This window comes from Felis catus, chromosome D2 (genome assembly GCF_018350175.1).
Source record: "Felis catus isolate Fca126 chromosome D2, F.catus_Fca126_mat1.0, whole genome shotgun sequence".
In the NCBI taxonomy this organism is placed as follows: Eukaryota; Metazoa; Chordata; class Mammalia; order Carnivora; family Felidae; genus Felis; species Felis catus.
The window spans coordinates 44901634-44920324 of record NC_058378.1 but is presented as its reverse complement, the minus strand read 5'-3'; the positions used below and the strand labels follow the sequence as shown (position 1 = coordinate 44920324).

General features: G+C 54.6%; 1 protein-coding gene across 9 annotated transcripts in view; it reads right to left on the bottom strand.

The window, feature by feature from the left end:
- LDB3 (LIM domain binding 3) overlaps positions 1-18691 on the bottom strand; it is a 64159-nt gene that overhangs the window by 17350 nt on the left and 28118 nt on the right. For 4 of the 9 annotated variants that reach the window (XM_019813416.3, XM_019813415.3, XM_019813417.3 and 1 more), the window contains 2 exons: positions 9345-9527; positions 5920-6062 (listed from right to left, as the gene is read on the bottom strand). In XM_019813416.3, the coding sequence (XP_019668975.1) occupies positions 5920-6062; positions 9345-9527 (326 nt within the window). Of the gene's footprint in view, positions 1-5919; positions 6063-9344; positions 9528-14876; positions 15660-18691 lie in introns of those variants that run through there. The other 5 variants (XM_019813419.3, XM_011287279.4, XM_011287280.4 and 2 more) reach the window with 2 other exon arrangements.

Below are 18691 nucleotides of genomic sequence, written 5' to 3'. Positions count from 1 at the left end.
ACATCTGACATGCCTCAAATGTGTTTGCTGAACCTGGACCTAGTCCAGCCTTGGGGACAGAGCCGATGACAGGGCAGTTGGGTTTTCAGGTTCAGGTTTCATGTTCAGCTGCAATTGTTTTCTTGAAGAAGAGTTTGGCTTGATTTGTACTGGGGGAACATTTCACCTTGGTTTGATTGGGGCGGGGGTTGGGGGTCTTAAGAGAACCGCACAGAGGAAGCCTGGGCAGAGATGTCGGGGGGACAGCTCACCCCAGTCTGTGGCTGCCTCTGGGACACCCATGCTCTCCCACATCACTTTAGTGGAAACCGAGAATGTCTGAGTGGCTGTGCAGAAATTACCATGGAAGTCAGAGTGTAGGTCGAGAATGTACTGCCTCAGTTCTAGAACCCCCTCTTCCTGCTCCCTGAGAGCTGAACACGCTTTTGGGGTGACAACGCCAAAGAGCACTGCAGCTGCTCACCAGAGGCCCTCTGAGGCCTGGGCCCTCAAAACCCAGATCTCTCAGGTTTGCTGCCTCTGCTTTGGAGCCTGCACACATATTCCAGCCAGCTTCCTCTTCCAGCCAGGGAGGTTCCAGAAGCCTCACCTCAGCTCACAGTCTGAGCCTCTGGAAAGAGGCCTCATTCCTCCTATCCTGGGAAACATGTTGGGGCAGCCTCCCTCCATTCCTGAGCCTGCCTAGGTGGATGGACTATAGTGAGGGGTGCTGAGGCAGCCCCCATCAGTCGCTAGCCTGGAAAGGAAGGTCTTGCTCAGGGCTAAAGTTCCCCACCTGGCCTCTGATCTCTCCCACCTGGTTCTCCTGGACCACCCTGGGGGCCTGCTGCTCCAACTCTAACTTCTGCTCCCAGATGACTGGCCCTTCAGAGCAGGGTAACATGGGAACCCCTGTGCTGTGGGTGGGTAGGGATCAGGCCTACGTTATTGAAAGGTAAAGGGGTAAAATCGTCCACAGCCCTGCCCTGGAACCATCCCGGGAGTGATGCTGGCTTCTAAAGGTAAAACTCTCTCCATGAGGAATCGATCTTCTTCCCACTTATTAAGGGAATAGGCTTGGCACATAGCAAGTCACCTGGGTTAGTTCCCTTGACAGTTGAGGTCACTGAGGCTCAGACAGAGCCAGTAAGTGGCAGAGTGAGTCTCCAAAACCATTCTATTACCCCAAGCTGCCTCTGTAAAGAATAGGAGTCTGATTTCCAGAAAATCTCGGTGTACCGTGTCATTGAGGAGGAACTATCCACCTGGAGGAGGTCCCATGCTCTGACATGTAGCACAACCATCAAGAGCCCTAGGTTCAGGTCCCAGCACTACTGCATCCTGGCTGTGTGTCCTTGGGCAAGTTCCTTAATGTCTCTGGGCCTGAATTTTCTTTTTTTTTTTAATTTTTTTTAATGTTTATTTTTATTTTTGACAGAGAGAGAGAGACAGAGCATGAGCAGGGGAGGGGCAGAGAGAGAGGGAGACACAGAATCCAAAGCAGGCTCCAGGCTCCGAGCCGTCAGCACAGAGTCCGAGGCGGGGCTCGAACTCACAGACCACGAGATCATGACCTGAGCTGAAGTTGGACGCCACCCAGGTGCCCCCTGAATTTTCTTTTTTTTAAATGGCATTAATAATTCTTAGTACCTCACAGGAGGATTAAAGAAGACAAGAAATATAAAGTGCTTAGCCTAGTGCCGAGCACAGTGTATGCATCATTTCACATTAGTGAGGATGGTGAGGATGATGCTTCCTGGGTCTCAGGGTCTGGATGAACTGCCTGATGGTCACCTAGGGGAACCTGTCCAGGGAGACCACAGGATGCTGGGGGTGGGAGATGTGACACCCTGTAATCAGATAACCTGGGACTGAGTCTACTCACCTGTGGTGGAATGTATGATGTTCCTACCTGCCTCAAAGGGAGTGGTGAGGACCTACTGGAACAACATTTGTGAAGCCCAAATTTGAAATGCTGTCATCCTCTCTAACAACCTTGCATAACAGCCAAGTGCTCAGAGCAAGAGGGTCTCAAAGTGCTGGGGGCAGGGGTGATGAGGGGAACACCACCAGGGAGGGGGTGTGGGGAGAGGTGATCTAGAAGAACTTCAGAGCAGAGTCATTCCTCTCTAGTATATATAATGGGGTTCTGTGCAAGATTTTGTCCCCACTCCTCTCTCTCTCTTTTTTGTAAAGTGTGGGATCTCTGCTAAAAGGATTAAAAACAAAGCCCTAATCCTGTGCCACTGCACAGCCCTATGTGGCTACTAATCACTCGAAATGAGGCTAGTCCAAATTGAGAAGTGCCAAGAACATAAAATACACACCAGATTTCAGGGCTTAGTACAAGCGAAGGATATAAAGTATCTCAATAATTTTATATTGAGTATATATTGAAAAGATGCTTTGAATATACTGAGTTACATAAAATATGTTAAAACTGATTTCACCTGCTTCCTTTTCCTTTATTAAAAATGTGGCTAACAAGAAGATTTCTTTTCATTGGGCAGTGCCGCCCTCAACAGAACAGCAGCTACCAAGTACTGACTGCTTCCACATGCCAGGCCCTTTACCTGCACTACTGCATGTAATACTGCAATCCAAGGAGACAGATATTTTCTAGTCCATTTTACAGATGGGGAATGAAGCTTGGTGAGCCTAAGTGATTACGGCAAAGTTAGGGAGCTAGTGAACTACCTATCTCAAACTGGAGCTTGGGCAGTTGGACTCAACTCCAGATTCCCTGCTTAACCACCCCCTGGGCAGCAAAACAGGCTTTAGCACGCCCCTTCCAAATCGGGCCCTTGCCCACTTTTCCTGCTTCCCTCCGCCTGCCAGACGTTCTCTTCCCCGCCCCCCCCCCCCCCCCAAGGCCTCCCAGACTCCCAGATCCAGCCTCCTTTTCTAAACCCCCAAGAAAGTCTCCTCAGGTCAGAGGCACGCCAGAGTCTGGACCCCGGTGGGCCGCTCCCTTGCTCAGATATACGCCCACCCAGAGCTAGGGACCTTCCCTTCCCCCCCAGGCTCGGGCCGGCAGCTTCCCCCTCCACATCGCGTCCCCCCATTCCAGTGGGGTGAGGGTGAGAGCGCGAGCAGCAGCTGCTTCACAGTCCCCTTCCCTCTGCGCCCTTCCTCCTGGCTGGTCGCGTCACCCCAGACGTGCCAGGAGAGAGACTTGATATCCCATCTCCGAGCCCAGGGCTGTTGCTATTTCTGCTTGACGGAATTAAGCCCGTCTAAATTAGAAGGTGATATTTCACCTCTAATTGGCAAGTTCAAAAGGCCCCTATCGCACTCGGCGGCCTCGGGAATGTGTAATTAAACAAGGTGATTTCTGACTCATTCCAGGTCGGGCCTGGCTCCCCGCGAGCGCCGGCCCCCGCCCGGCCCGCGGGCCGACATGGCCTCCCCCGGCCCGCGCGGGGCCCCTCCGCCCACGGTGAGGCCCGCCCGGCAGCCTCCTCGGCCCCAGGTGCTCCTGGGGAGCGGCCGCCCAGCCCCGGCGCCAGCGATAAGACCCGGGCTGCGAACGCCACCCTCGGCCCGCAGGAGCCTCGCGAGGAGCTGCGGCCGGACCGAGGTCGGCGAAGGACGGGAGCGGCTCGGGCCCGCTCTCCCCGCTTCTTCCCGGGCCTCCTGCCAGCCGCCCGTCCTCCCCCTTCCCTGCGGGCAGGCATGAGTTAACGTCTGCACCGCCTGGGAACGCCGCGGAGGGAGGCCCGCCGCCCCGGGGCTCCGGCCCGTCTCGCCCGCCTGGGCCCCAGCCCTGGAGCGAAGAGAGGGGCGCCGGGCGCGCCCAGGCAGCGCGCGCCCCCGGAGCCCTGCCGCCCCCTGGCGGGCCTGCGGAGGAGAGCCGGCGGCCGGGGCGGGGGCGCCGAAGCCCGGGGTCCGCCCCGGAAGGTGCTCGGGAGGACCCGCCTGGGAAGGGAGCCCGGACTGGGCCGGGACGGAAATGCGCTTCTTGCGCCGGGACTGAGCCGCACCTCCACCCGCCGCGGCTTAACCCAAACAACTCTCCACCCTCCCTCCGGTGGTCCCCGTCCCCGCAGTGCACCGCGTCCTCCAGCTCCCTCGGAGATTTTTCACCATTGCAACCAGCTCCGAGTTGCTCTCTAACCCTGTGGATTTTTAACCTCAGAACTGTGTGTCCCTGCCTCTGAAAGGACAGGGAAGGGCACCTCCTGTGGGTCAAGTACCCTTCATTTCTTCCCCAGAACAGGAGGTCTACATAGTTTCGCGCTCGTTTTCAGAGCGGGAAACCCAGGCTGCGGAGATGAAGCGCTTTGACCTCAGAGCAGCCCCCCCTCCCCCCCCCCCACCCCCTCCGCACAGGAACATGCCTGATGCCCAAGCTGTTTCTACCACCGCCGCCGTCAGACTGGGCTTTCTAACCGGAAGGCTGATGAGGGCTCCTCGGCCCTGCGCATCAAGTCAAGCTCCCCAAAGCAGGGCCCTTCCCGCTCACTCTCTGTCTTACCTCCCCAGCTCTCCGGCTTCATTGAGGATCCTCTCTGGAGTCTCTCATTTTCCTTAACAGGATATGCTCCTGAGTCCAGACTTTGCTGTTCCTCTACCTCATGACTGCTGGACCAACTCCCCGTCTCTTGCAGGACACACAGGAGCCCCCTCCCTGTTCCCTTAGAGTTAGCTACCTGCTTCCCTAACAGGTCATTGGCTTCCTCACTCCATCGCTTTTACCATATGTGAAGGTGGTTGTGTGTGTAATGATTTGGGAGCAGGGCAGAGAACAGTTTGTATACTACTGCAAGTGGAAAATGTCATTGTTGCTGTATTCAAGATGGCTGTACAGAGAAATATGTTGGAAGTACAATGCTTTAAATGAGAAGCGTGTGCCCACCTAAAACCCTATCTCACCCACCCATGGAACTTGCACCAGGGTACCACTCTGGGAACCCTTGTGATCCATTACCCCGTGTGTTCAGCCACCAGAGTGCACAGTTCACAGCCTCTCCCTCTCCATTTCTCACCCCCAACTGGAGTTCCTCACCAGTGTTCATTCATTCATTCATTTATTCCTTCATTCACTACCTTTGCTGAGCACCTCCTCTGTGTCGGGCCTGAGTCAGGTGCTGGGGATACAGTGAAGAAAATCTGCCACCGCCCTGCCCTCCTGGAGTTCAGAGTCAGAATCCAGTGGGAAGGATGGTGATGTCAGCCCTGGATGGCTGTAGTTGCCCAGAGCCCTCCTGTGGGCACATCCTATAGACCAGGGCACACAGGACCCTCCCCCAACCTGGGAAATTAGCTAAGGAGCCCTCAGGTTCACTCAGCAGGGGCAGGCAGGGGAAACTGAGGTGCAAGCCAGACTGAGAATTGCCTTCGGGCTCTGGGGAGCAGGCCAAACTTTGCTGAGGAAAGAGGGAGGTGGGACTGAGTCCTCATCCCTGTGAAGCGGCCCTGGGCAGTGATGAGAATGGGGACTAGAGCAATGGAACAGACAGTCAAGGGAGCTCAGCCACCAGGAGACCATTTTGTTGCTTATTATGTGTGCTCTCTGAGCCTCCATTTTCCTGCCTCAGCTGAGGAACCCAAAGACCAGACAGAATGAACAGCCTGCCTGGGGTCACTGGCCAAAGCCCATGGCATTTTCGTTATAGCTGCCTGTCTTCCAGCTTGAGCTAGACCCAGACTCTTGGGGAAACAAACTCCTTCCCTCTAAATCCTCTCATCCTTTACCTTGAGCCTGGAAATCCCCAGCCAGGAACCTTATCTGCCTAAGAGCCGGGAGGCTCCACCCCTTGCTGGTACCGCTCACCTGTCTCCCCAGGGCCAGAGACAGGCTCCATAGGATGCTGGCCCACATTTGGGGGAAGAAGGGCTGAGCCTCATTAGCAGGACCTCGCTGGCCACCATCCTTCTTGGGATGTGGCCTAGAAGCCACGTCCAGCCTAATAGCTTCCCCTCCAATCTGCCTCTCACCTGGCTGGTAGACAGAAGGCCGGATGCTGGCGGTGGTGACAACTCGGGGCTTGGGCGCAGGGGCAGCTGGGGCCTCACTGTATGTATGAGTGGCAGGTGCCGGAGAGGTCGCCTTGGCGGGACTGTAGGCAGAGGCCTGGGGCCTGGAACCAAGGGGGGAGGAGTTAGCAGCTAGAAGGACAGCCCCACCCAGGCCCTGGGGCCTGCAACCATGGCAGCCTGGTCTTCAGGAGCCTCTGTGAGGAGGAAACCTGACAGAAATGCTGGGGATTTGCCAGAGGCTGTGAAGGAAAGACTGTGGGGGTCTTAGAGGGGAGGAAGCTGCTCCTTGGGGGCTGAGTCTTCGTGAGTCTGGTTAGAGCCATATGGCCCATTGCTGGTGTCACCACCTTAGGAAAGAGAGAGGAAAACCACCAGCCAGACAGGAAGACAGACAGGAAACCCTTCACTTCCTGTGGAGAGACTACCAGGGTGAGGCTGGGGTTGGAGGGGCAGACGCAGGAGAGAGGAGACAGTTGGAGGAGGTCAGAACTACCCCTCTCCCTCAACCTTCTGACCTCCTGGGGCACTTCACAGCCTCAGACCACTGGCCTCTTCATTCCCCTTTCTACTGGTGCTGGAAGGAGCCGCCAAATCTCAGGTTTCTGGATAAGAGTGCTCCAGAGAGGTCTCATGGGAAGCCAGGAGACCAGCCCCCCAGTATGTGCGCACACACACACACACACACACACACACACACAGGCTTCTCCTCTGCACAGCATTCCTGTTGCCCTCTCCCCACTGAGTAAGCTGCCAAGAGGTCTTAAAGCTTTTTCCCACTTGTGACCCAGGGACCATGGGACCAAAGTGATAGAGTGAAAGTGTCCCAGTTCGTTGCCCTCAGGAAATGCCGTACTTGGCCTTTTCCCTTGGAGAACTAAAGGCTCCAAGAACTGGAGTTAAGGGGCATGTTTGACTTTGTCTTATTCAGTGTTTCCCAATTTCGTTGTTAGTGAACAACTCCCCATCTTTTTTCATTTAAAGCTAAAGAACACCTTATTGAATACACCTTTGGTTTCTCCCTGCATCGTTCAGATCCCGTTGGGGACCACATGTCCACACCCAGGGCAAATGGGTCATTGATGGGGATGCTAGAGAAGTAAGTCTCTGATAATATACCATCCTCCCCCAGTCCAAGGCTTTCTGCCTTCTTTCCAACTGTTCCCCACAGGCCCAAGTGCTGGGAAGAGTCATAGGATAAGGAAGTAATTTCTTCTCCAGAGCTCTGGGAGGGGGTGGCCCGGAGCTAAGGACCCACTGCCAAGCTCCTTAGTGGATTCAGAAGGGTGTGTAGTGCTGCTCAGACAGTATGGAGGTAGAATGAGCCTCAGACAGCGAGTATCCCAGACCTAGGCGGTGTGCAGACTTACCGGGCCAAGTTATCATGTTTCTGGTTGGGTGAAGCCATTGTCTCCCCTCCCTGGGCCTGTCTGCTTCTCTGATAAACCACAGTGGAGCAGGGGCCTCAATGGAGGAGAAAGAGGCAGTGTCGAAGGGGTGCCCAGCTTCCACTGCGGTGGGAGAGGGCTGAGGGTCAGTGGGGCTTAGCCAGACTCTCCCACCAGTGGAAGAAGATTTCCCAGCAGCCCAGGAGCTACAGGTCCTGTGTCCAGGGTTGGTGTTAGGGGAGGAATCAGAGGCTTATGACATCTAGCAAGGACTCTGAGGCCATGCCAAGAAAGGCTAAGGTGTCCATTTGCCCCCCACTGGCTTCCTCTAGCTCCATCCCAGCCTTGTGTAAGATAGGGAGGTAGCTGGTGTGGTCCCCGGGTTCCTTCTGCTCCAGCCTGATGCTGGGAGCCCTCCAGGTATCTCTCCAACCTCCACCCAGGCCTCATCTCCCTTTGCAAGGCCGAGGAAGGAAGGGTTTGCCCTGTTGAGGGAGTCCTGAGGGCCCCAGGCCACTGAGGACACCGAGGCCTGAAGCATAGTGCTGGAGCTTGTCCTTAAGCAGGGCCCCAGCATCTAGAGCTTCTCCATCCAACTGGGGAGGCATCTTCCCACTTAACAACAGGGATGTTTCTTACCCTCTTCAAAGTTTCTTCTTGGTGCCCTTAGCTGAAGAGGTCCTCGTGTGTAGAGGGGGAGCAACTTGCTAAGTGACCCTAGGAAGCTGGAATAAAACAACCCCCGGAGGCCCAGACTGGGCTTACCCTTGAGGCTTGAGCTGGGCTGGGCAAAGGCTGGGCTTGGCACCACCTAGGTCCTTGTGAAGCCTGGGGGTAGGGGTGCAGCACACAGGTCTGCAGGCCACTGTGCCCACCCTTTATCCTGTCTCAGGCTGTGCCAGGGACTTATGAACCCTGATCCAGAGAAGCATGTCCTTTCCAGCAAAACCCTGGGAGGGGAGCATGGGAAACTGAGAAAGCTGGCTGTGACCTCAAACACCAACTTGACAGCTCCATGAAGCCCAGAAAGAGCTGGGCCCGTCCAGCTATTACACTTCCTGGCCATTCCAGAATGACTCATCCAGCCTGCCCCCTGCACCTCCCCACACCTCCCTGCATACTTTGCAAACTGCAACCCCCACCCACCCACTCCCACCATCCCCAAGCCTGCCTTTGCTAGGTATCCAGGAGGTCAGGTTGAAATGCAGTAACTCATAATACTCGAGAGAATTCTATGTGCTAGGTGATTTATGTACACTTTTTCTGTCCCAACCCTAAAAAAATAGATGTTGCATTAAATATCTTAGCAGATGAGAAACCTAGCTTCAGAGAAATTAAGTCACTTTCTGTAGATTACAGACAGTAAGCGGTGGAGCAGAGAGTTACATCCCATGACATCGGGTGCCTCTGGAGTTAGCCTGCTCTCCATCAAGAGAAGAGAGGGTAAAGGAAGAGGGCAAGTTAGTGTTAAATATCTGCCCAAATCTGATCTACCTTACCTACCAAGGTCAATGCTACATCTGCTCCCTCCTCCAGAGAGCCTTTCTTGACTTCCCCGGACCACAAGGACAATTTTCATTCTCCCCCTTATTCTAGTTCCAGAAACAATGACTATGCACAAAGTCTCTCTTTGTTATCTAATTGCATGCGTGCGTGCATGCGTGTGTGTGTGTGTGTGTGAGAGAGAGAGAGAGAGAGAGAGACAGACAGACAGACAGAGAGACAGAGAGACAGAGAGAGGCACTAGGGGGCCAGGCAGCGCATTCCAGTCTCTGTGCTGCACTGCACACAGTGTGCTCCCCTGCGGTGACTCCCAGTCTCCCCTTCACTCTCAGCACCAGGCAGTGCTAGGTTTGGCTTTCCAAGGACCCCGGGGTCCTAACCACCTTGCACGGACTTTTCTGAGGGCTGGATACAGTTGCCAACAGGTGGACCCAGGTTGAGGACTTTCCTGCCTCCCTTCCCTGAGGTCAGGGTCGGCACCTGTGGGCCCGTTACCTTGGACTGTCCGCAGGGCTTGAGGCAGGGGCTACAGCAGAGGCGGTGGCAGCATGGGCAGTGGCTGCGGTCAAGGGTGGTGAGGCCGCACTGGGAGGGGCAGCAGCAGGCAGCTGGGCAGAAGCGGGCAGCAGCGGGGTGGTGGCCTGGCTGGTGCACACTGGAGCATGCTCAATAGGGGTGCTGATGAGGCGGGACCGAAAAAGACAACAGGTCAAGGGGATCCTCTGTATGGGGATGGTGGCTGCAGCAGAGGCAGGCTGGGTGGAAATCACCATCCATTCTGTAACACGAGCATGATCTTCCGGTAGGCGTGTTTCCAGCCTCAGGGAAAGAGCCTCCCAGGACCCCAAGAGGGAAGGGCTCAGAGCACTTGGAGGGCCACAAGAACATCAAAAATATTCTCAAGCCTGGTGAGTTTCCACACACACCACCATTTTTGTGGACTTCCTAATTTTGCTTTCTCTGTGTATATTATAAAAACACAGTGTGGTGGAAAAGTAGATTGAAGTATCAACCAAATTTCCTCCCCCATCCTGTTTTGCTTTTTCTTTTGCCCTTCCCCATTTAGTTAGAAGCATGCATTGCATTTGAGAAGGAATGATACAAGGCACAAAACAGAGGTAAGATATTTGCACATCAAGGGCCTAGGCTGTGGAGGACCCAGGGCACTGAAAGCATTTGGAAGGGGGATGAAAGCTACCTGCCAGGAAGATCAAGGTCACCTGAACCAGAAAGGAGGCAATGTGGAACGAAGGATTCAAGAATAGAGGTAGCTGTGCCCCTGTTCTGGATCAATCCTGGGGAAGTAGCATGACCCCAGGGGCCCTCATGCTCATGGTGAAGGGGCAGGCTGACCCAAGACAGGCCAAAGATCCCCAGGCCATCATCGAGGGCTTCCCATACCCCAGGGTGACATGGACATGGTACTGAGTACCTGCACATCCTAGAAGCCTTGTAACTGGGAACAAGAGAGGTCACAGCTCTTCCAGTGTAGACCAGCGTATCCTCATGGGTTGGGAATATCCCAGCAGATGGCAGCACAGGCAGACCACGACCAAGGACCAAATGCCCACGTGCCCACCCCCCCCCCCCCACCCCTTGACATCCGGTAAACGCTTCATCCCCAGAAATACTCCAGGCAAAAAAGAGCATCAGAGCCTGGGGTGATGGGATTAGATTTCTGCCATCTGCAAAGCAAGGCAGAGACTAAAATTTAAATTATAGGCAAGCAAAGAAATGCACATTCTTTGCTCATTGGGGTCTTTGGACTAAGATTTGTACTTGCTACAACAGCGGCAGGATATGCAGCGCCTGCAAGTGGAAATGACCTTGCCCGTCCTCTGTAATTCATTTATTGAACTCATACTACGTGCCAAGTATATGTTTTTAATTCCTCACAACAACCCTCTGATTATCGACTCTGCTTAATAGACGAGAGAATGGAGACTGAGAGAAATCAATCGCTCAGCCTCCTGGAACTTATTGGCAGTGACAGAAGGATCTGAGTGAGGTGCCTTTGGATTTGAAGCCTTACCGGGTACTTCAAGTGGCCCCTGATGGAGGAAGAAAGACATTTCTTCTTGTGACTAGTCAAGTAGAAGCTTTCCCCAACAAAACACACTCTTATTTGAAAAGAATTCAAATACTAATCTTCCCTCTGTGAGTGTTTACTGTATGCCAGGCCTTGTGCCAAACAACTGTACAAGCATCACTCCATTTGATCCTTTCAACCTCCCTGAGCGTTTGGTATCATGATCCTCATTTTACCGATGAAGAACCTGAGGTCTAGAGAGATTGAATCTCTGCTGAACATCACACAGCTGCCAAGGGGCAGAGAAGGGTGTGAGCCCTAATCACTACAAGGCTATTCAGTCTTCAGTATGAAGATGAATCGCCTGGGAATCTTGTTAAAATGCAGCTTCTAGTTCAGTAGGTCTGGGGCAGGCTGTGAGTCGACATGTCTAACAAGTTCCCAGGTGATGCTGCTGCTGCTGGTCTGCAGACCACACTTTGAGTAGCAAGGTGCTGCGGAGGTCTGTCCCAGGTAGCCATGCAAGTGGGCCATGAGCGGTTTACCAAAGCATTGCCGAAGTTCTCTCTTCCATCCAGCGAGGCACGCGGGCAGAGAAGGGCATGAAACAGTGTGAAAGGGTTGGGGAAGAGAACCAGAGGCACGGCGAGGCTTTAGGTTGACTGTCCCGTGAAAGGGAGTGCCGTTCTTCTCCATTGACTGTGTGGGAAGCATTCAGGGTAGACAGAGCATTGGCCATGTCCTGTCCAGCCCTTCCACAGCTCGGTGGTTCTGACAGAAAGCTTCAGGAAGCCCAGCTCTCAGGCCTGCGGCAATGCCATGAGACCACTCACCCACCCTCCATGAAAGAAGCTGATTTCCGGAAGCCATTGCCTGGGAAGGCTCCGGCCGACACAGGACACCTGGTCTCCTTTGTTGGTTCTCCCTGACCCTGTTGCATGCTTCTAGTGGGCTTCTGGGAACTGAGGACACCACTCAGGACAAGAGTGATGAAAATATCTGGGCTAGAGACAATAAATACTCTGCAGGACAAATAGAAAGTCGGCTTTGCCTGTCTCTTTTGCTCCAATTCTCTGTCAGATCAGCTTACTTGGTGCTCTCCCCAGGCATAGCTCCAAATGAACACTGAATTCTGAGTTGGGCCGGGGGGTGGGGATGTGGGCCCTAGGAAAATTCATGATCTAGCATCCTATTTAGGGCCACTGTTGACAGACACAAAGCAGCCAGGGCCTAGGGGAAGTAGGAATGGCAATGAGGGAATCCTGAGGATCTTGGGTTCTTGTCCAGGTCAGCTCTGGCCTGAAGTTCCACAGGCCCCCCAAAACCCCAAGGAGAGTAGGGAACTTACTTGGCCCTGGCTGCGGTCCCAAAGAGAGTGCCCATGAGATCACTGCAGCCTGGTCTAGGATTCGACAGCTGCTTCCTGACTCGATCATAATCCACTTTAAATATCAAAGCAAAACCAAAGCAAACAACACGTACTCAAATGCTCACAGCTGCATGGGAAGTGTATGGTCAGAGGGAAAACACAGCCTGGCTACAGACCCCCATCAGCCCACATCTTCCCTCAATCTGGTCGGCATCAAGGAGAGCGTGCCAACCCCGTGCCCCTGCTCTGTTGTGATGGCTCTTGATGGAGAGAATGGCAGGACTTGGTTGATGTTCTTATTGATGGTGACGATATGTATGGCAAGGATGAGGATGGTCTTGGTGATGGTGCCAGGTCTTGGGTTTTACAGTCATGGGCTCTGGTTGGAACTGTGGGTGACGGTGGAGGTGTGATTGATCGTGCTGGGGGGGTGGTTGCCATTATTTAGGTGAGGATGCTATTTGTATTAGTGAAGAAAATGGGATATGAACACCTCTGTTGATTGTATGATGGGCAGAACACCAGTCAGGGGGCTGGTCTTGAAATGACTCACGCTGCCACCTACCTAGCTGGCATTCCATCTTGCAACCTAATGGCTAGTGCTCAGGGAAGCCCTGCCCATATCACTCTGCAGTGAGGCCACTGCACCGCACAACTCCAGGGGCCCTGTTGTCACTGGAGTCTATGCTAACGACACCCCTCGAGAACGGTGTATGGCGATCCCCACAGACTGTAGTGTGAATGGGGCCTTACAGCCTTTGCTAGTTCCACGTTGCCTTCAGAATACAAAGTCTCCGAGGCTGGCATCCCAGCTCTGGACCACAAACCATAACATCCTCTGCATTCCTTCCATTCCAGCCAAAATGATTAACTTGGGGTTCTGGGACACCCCTTCTTCTCCTCAGCACCCTTCCTCTCTGCTTAGAGCACCTGTCCAGCCTTCTCTACCTGCCCTTGTCCTAATCCTAACTGCTCATGAAGCTCAAACACGCAAATGCCTTCTTCCAGGAAGCTTTCTCTGACCCTCCACTTGGTCGGAGGGTGGGGGATGCTCCTTATCTCTGGACCTCACATGACCAACCTTACATCATGATTAGCCACTGCCCACTTTGGTCCTTTCTGATTCCTTTGGCACCCACAGCAGTCAGGCATGGTGCCTTGACTAATGCCCATGGACGTTGAATGCCAGATGAGGAAATCTGTCCTATTTACTCTAGAGGGCTTTACGTAGACCCCTGGCCTGGGGCCACCCAATGTGCTTGTGCAGGGGCCTGGGGTCATTGGGAAGACACCAGGCAGGCTAGAAAACAAATAAGGACCTTCTAGGGCTTCAAGAGGGCTCCAATGGGCAGGGGCTGAAGACAGGGGTCTGTGAGGTTACCAGCTCTGACTAGTTGGCCCAGGTCCTCCACCAGCCTCAGGATACCCACTGCCTGGGATTTCTCTCTGTCTAGCAGCCCATGGCCACACAACCTACCCTTGGGCCTTAGAAGTCCTTAGTAAAAGGTCAGCTAAATATGGGTGTGCTACAGGATGCCTAGATGTAAGCAGGAGTCCACAACAACCCTCCCCTGTTGATCCCCCAGCCAGCCTGCCCTGCCTGGTCCTGGCCTTGGCCCTGGACTCAGACTACTAGAGGCAGGAAGAGATGGGAGGCCAAAGTGGAACAGGCTGGTGGGGGATTTGGGGGAGCATCTCAGTGTGGTTGACAGGATAGAGCTCTCTCCCTGGTCATCTCTTCCAGGTGGGATTGCCAAGTCCCTAGAGGCAGAAAGAAAGCCTGTGCCCAGGAAGTGGGAGACGGAGCAGGTCTCTGGCTCAGTCTAGCAATGAGGGGTGGGGTGGGGGTGGGCGTGGTTTGAGGAATCCTGAGGGATGGACCTTGGCATCTGCCTTTATTTACTAAGTGCTGCTGGTCTCACACTTTCAGCCTGTGGTTCCCTCAATCAGGGGATAGGCTGATGGGTAGACAAGTGTGGGGGGGGGTGGGGGGGACATGAGCCTGTCAGCTGGGCCCTTCCTGAATGGTTAGGACTAGAACAAGGCCACAGGTGGCTGGGGCTGACAGCAAGACCATGACAGGTCTTCCACATGCACCTGCCACCTGGGCAAGGGTCTGCCAAACACATCTTCCACCTCCTCTCCTCTCAGCCATGGCCTTGGCCCACCAAGGACTCCCAGCAATCCCCTTGTGAACTGCTCTTTAGTCCAGGCAAGTCCCTTTTCTCACTTCCTGGACCAGGGCTGAGCATGACAGCGCCTTCCTGGGAGAGGGGCTTGCAGCATGCTAGGGATGGGGATGATTTCTGATCAGTAGGGAGGGCTGGCTCAGCCTGCTGGTTGTGGCTGGGTGTGTGGGGGGGAGGCAGGGGGCATTCCAGAACGCCCCCACCCCTACTGCCCTGTGGGAGGCTACGGACTCCCAACCACCATTCGGCCCACCTGAGCTCCACAGCCTGGGTGGGGCCCTCCAGTCAGGAGATGCACAGCAGGCAGAACTGCGCTGGGGTTCCAGCCCCAGCGGGCACTGCCCCTGCCCCTTTCCTGGTGGTGCCTGTCCTCTCCCCATCTTGGAATGCCCCTCTCGAGTGGTACGCACACAGGCACAGCATGACGGGGGCTGGTTTGGTTCATTTTCAATCCTCTTTATTTCAGAACAAGCATGCTTATATGTACAGGAGAGAGAACTAGGGATCCAGCGCATACAGCACAGAGAGGAGAGCACACGCCCAATCTCACCACGGCCAGGAGGGGACTCTGCCTCATCTACCCTGGGGTTTCCACTTACTCTGCACAGAGCCCTGCTCCAGGCTGCCCAGGTTCCAGAGGGCAGCGAGGAAGCGAGTGGGGCCAGGGGTTGGCCTCTTCCCGGGACCCTGATCTATAGGTGGCTTTTTCCAGGACAGCACTAGGCCAGGCTGCCTCTCCTAGCAGCTGAGGGGGGTGGGAAATCAACCAGTGGCATGTTCTGTTTCCCTTGGTTCTGGGGCATGATGCCAGCAAACCCTGCCACATCCTCTCTGATCTATGGCTAAGGCCCTGGGCAGGGGAGCAGAGGCTGGGGCCACGTGGGGTTGTGGAGGGTTGCACTTGGCGGGTGGCCAGGAGGGGGTACAGTGCTGTGTGGGGCTGGGCCTCGGCCATCAGCTCTGGGGGAGCAGAGAGCAGAACTGCCACAGTTGGCTGTCAAAGGTGCCCCCCAGCACCCCTTATACATTCTCAAGCATCACCATGGGGCTCACATGCCAGATCTGTGGGGGGGGGTGGAAGGTGGGGGTCCAGCCTGAGAGGAGTGGGGGGATTCCAGATAGCCTCTTAGCTTTTAACATTAAGGATTTGGGCCGAAAGGCCATGGTGCCAGTTGCGCAATTTGGCAAAACGTGGGCTGTTACGTTCCGTTTCAAACCTTTCCCTGTGGCACAGAGAGAGAGAGAGACAGAGACAGAGACAGAAAGAAGAGAGGAGGAGAGAGAGGGGTTAGGGGATGTGTCCCATTCCCCTGTCTGACAGCTCGGGCAGGGGGCACGGGGCGGGCAGGAGTTTGGTTTGGAGAGGCTTTGCCACCCATGGAGTACTTTCCAGATAGTCAGGACTGGTTTGGGGCAAGACCAGAGTCCTAAGGGCCAGGACTGAGGGACTGAAGTCCCTGAGCTAAGTGAGTAGGAAGCCATAGAGAAGGGGCCTAGCTAGTGGGCCTGAGGGCAGGCTGGGCAAAGGTGGGGGGTGGTCACTGGTTCTCCCTGGCCCGTGTGGTTAGGGCTAGGCAGGGCTGCTTTGGCTATAGGCTCTCAGGACTGAACCAAATAGGCAGGTGGGCCTAGCATGGTCTCTGTCCCCAAGCTGGGCATCAAGAAAGAGGAACGCCTGTTCCCATGATGAGGTTTGGTGAGCAGACCGTTCACCTCCCTATGCTTCCCTGGCCTTTACCAAGCCTTCTCTGTCCCCAGAGAGAGGCCTTCAGATACCACCAATTGCCCCATCTGCCCAGGCCTGAGCACGGCCAGGCAGGCACATGTGTGCACACACATACTCATGAGACCACTGGCACACAGACAGAGGACCAGGACTTGCCAACACTTCCCATCAGTAGGGCCTCTGGGGCCCACCCCACAGTCTGCTAAGTCGAGGGCATAGGACAAAACAGGCAAAGAGCAGCCAGAAACATAGGAATGGAGGAGAGGGCGTGCCTGGGCCAGGCCAGTGCCACCGATGCCAGAATCCTACATCTTCCAGGCCGGAGGGGCCGCTAACATCCTCCAGACCAGAGGTGCAAATTGGTGGCTCAGGGGCCGCATCTAGCCACAAACGCAGTGGTTAGCCCAGATAGTATTTAAAACTCCTTTTAAAAATTAATTGCTACATCCAGACCATGGAATACCACTCAGTAATAAAAAGAAATGAATGAACTATGGTACACGTGACAGCTTGGATGAATCCCCAGGGAACTGGCCTGACTGAAGAAAGCCAATCCCACAAGGTCACAGGCTGTACAATTCCATATATATAACATTCTTGAAATGATAAAACTATAGAAATGGAGGACAGATAACAGATTAGTGGTCGCCACAGGTTAAGGAGAGGGTGCCCACGGTAGGGAGGTGGGTGTCGCTGTAAATGGGCAAAAGGGGGAGATCCTTGGGGTGATGGAAATAGTCTGTGTTTGGCTCTACCAGTGTCAACAGCCTGGTTGTGATATTTTACTATAGTTTTGCAAAATGTTACCATTGGGGGATAAAGGGAACGTAGGATCTCTCTATATCATTTCTCACAACTACGTGCCCAAATCTGCAATTATCTAAAAATAAGTAGCTCAAGAAGTGAATTGCCAGCATATAAAAGCCAGGAAGACCCGCTTTAGGTCTCTAAAAACCGAGATGGGGCAATGCTGGTCTTACGTTTCCCCAGTAGCTCTGCATCCCCACATACACACCTTGCCCCCTTCCCACATCTACGTTACGAGGTAGACTCCCTCACTACACCTCAAGTCCTGATATTGTGTCTCTGTAGAAGATTCTGTTAGACAAAACGGGCCCACTGCCAACATAGTTGAAAACCACTGTTCGGGACCAAACTTTCCTGATACCAAAGAAGAAACCAAGGCCCAGAGACATCATGTGAATGGCCTCAAACCGCACAGAAACTCAGCCGCAGAACTATGATCCACCTGCCGGGCATCTCCTGCTGCCTGCCTCTCTGAGGCTGGGGAGGGAGGGAGGGAAGGAAGAGAGCAGAAGCGGGGGCCCTGCCGATAGCACTACGCGTGGCAACAATCGGCCATCCCATAGAGACCACCCAGGACACGGGTGTGACCAGTTTGCCCAGCCAGGTCCACAGCCTTTGTCATCAGTGCTCAGTGACGGGCTCAGAGACAGTCCTGGAGAGTCAGTGGACCCTAGTGAGCCTGCTCTGCTTGCAGCTGTTTGTAAATTCACAGCCTGCCAAAGAGAGGAGCCGGGAGAGGAAGGAAGAGATGGGGCAGAGAGGGAAGGGAGCTGGCAGAATAGAATGGACGAGAAGAACTGGGACACCCCACAAGGGCTTCTCAGGGACACCCCAGGGGGGTCCTGGGTTCTCCAGGTGTGGTTTTCAAGCTTGCTAGGCAGGACACCCGGAATGAAAAATCCACAAAACTCAGGTAACTTTTGTTATCCTCACGAAGGTTCCATTGGAGGGAGGGCTCTGGGCTGTGCTGGCACCGGGAGACTCAGCCACAGGAGCTGGGACTGAGCTGGCTGTGCACAGGGAGGAAAGAGGACACTGAGGTGCCCAGGGAGGCCACAGGGACTACAGGGAGGAGCCAGTGAGCAGTGAGTCCCTGAGCTCCGTAGGCAGTAGGGGAGGGAGAAGAAAATGAACCACAGAAGGGTACACGATGGAGAAGGGACTTGGGAAGTTTTTATGCTGTTGGTGGAGGAGTGTGCAAGACAACCCTCCCCTTCAGCTCCTCTGTGAACTTGTCGCTCAAATCAACTGTGTTCCTTGACATCTGGGGTCTCAGAGAGGCACAGAGTTCTTTGCACAGGTGAACACTGGGTAAATGCAGAAACTGCTCTTACAGGCAGTTGAGCTACAAGGTGGGGCCAGAGGATGTCTCGGTTTCACACCGGATTCCTCTGGGATGGTTACACCCAAGCAGCGGGAACCCCATGCCTCAAAGATTCAAGCCCTGCTTAGGACAAAGCGAGGCTTGCCCCCACTCCCATCCTCGTCAGGGTGGCCCAATGTGGAGCCGAACTTCTGAGCCATCCGACCCCTGGAGTGCCTTCCCCAAGTCAGGGGGAAGCTTCTGTGACCTCTCTGAGTTTAGAGGCTCGGCTTTTGGATGGAGGCACTGTTCGCGCTACTTCAGATGGAGACCAGGAACCATAGTATTACCTGCACCCGTGCAGGAGCCGGCAGGGGGCTGCAGTCTAAGCCTGCCTGAAGAGTTTGCTGACGTGCTGG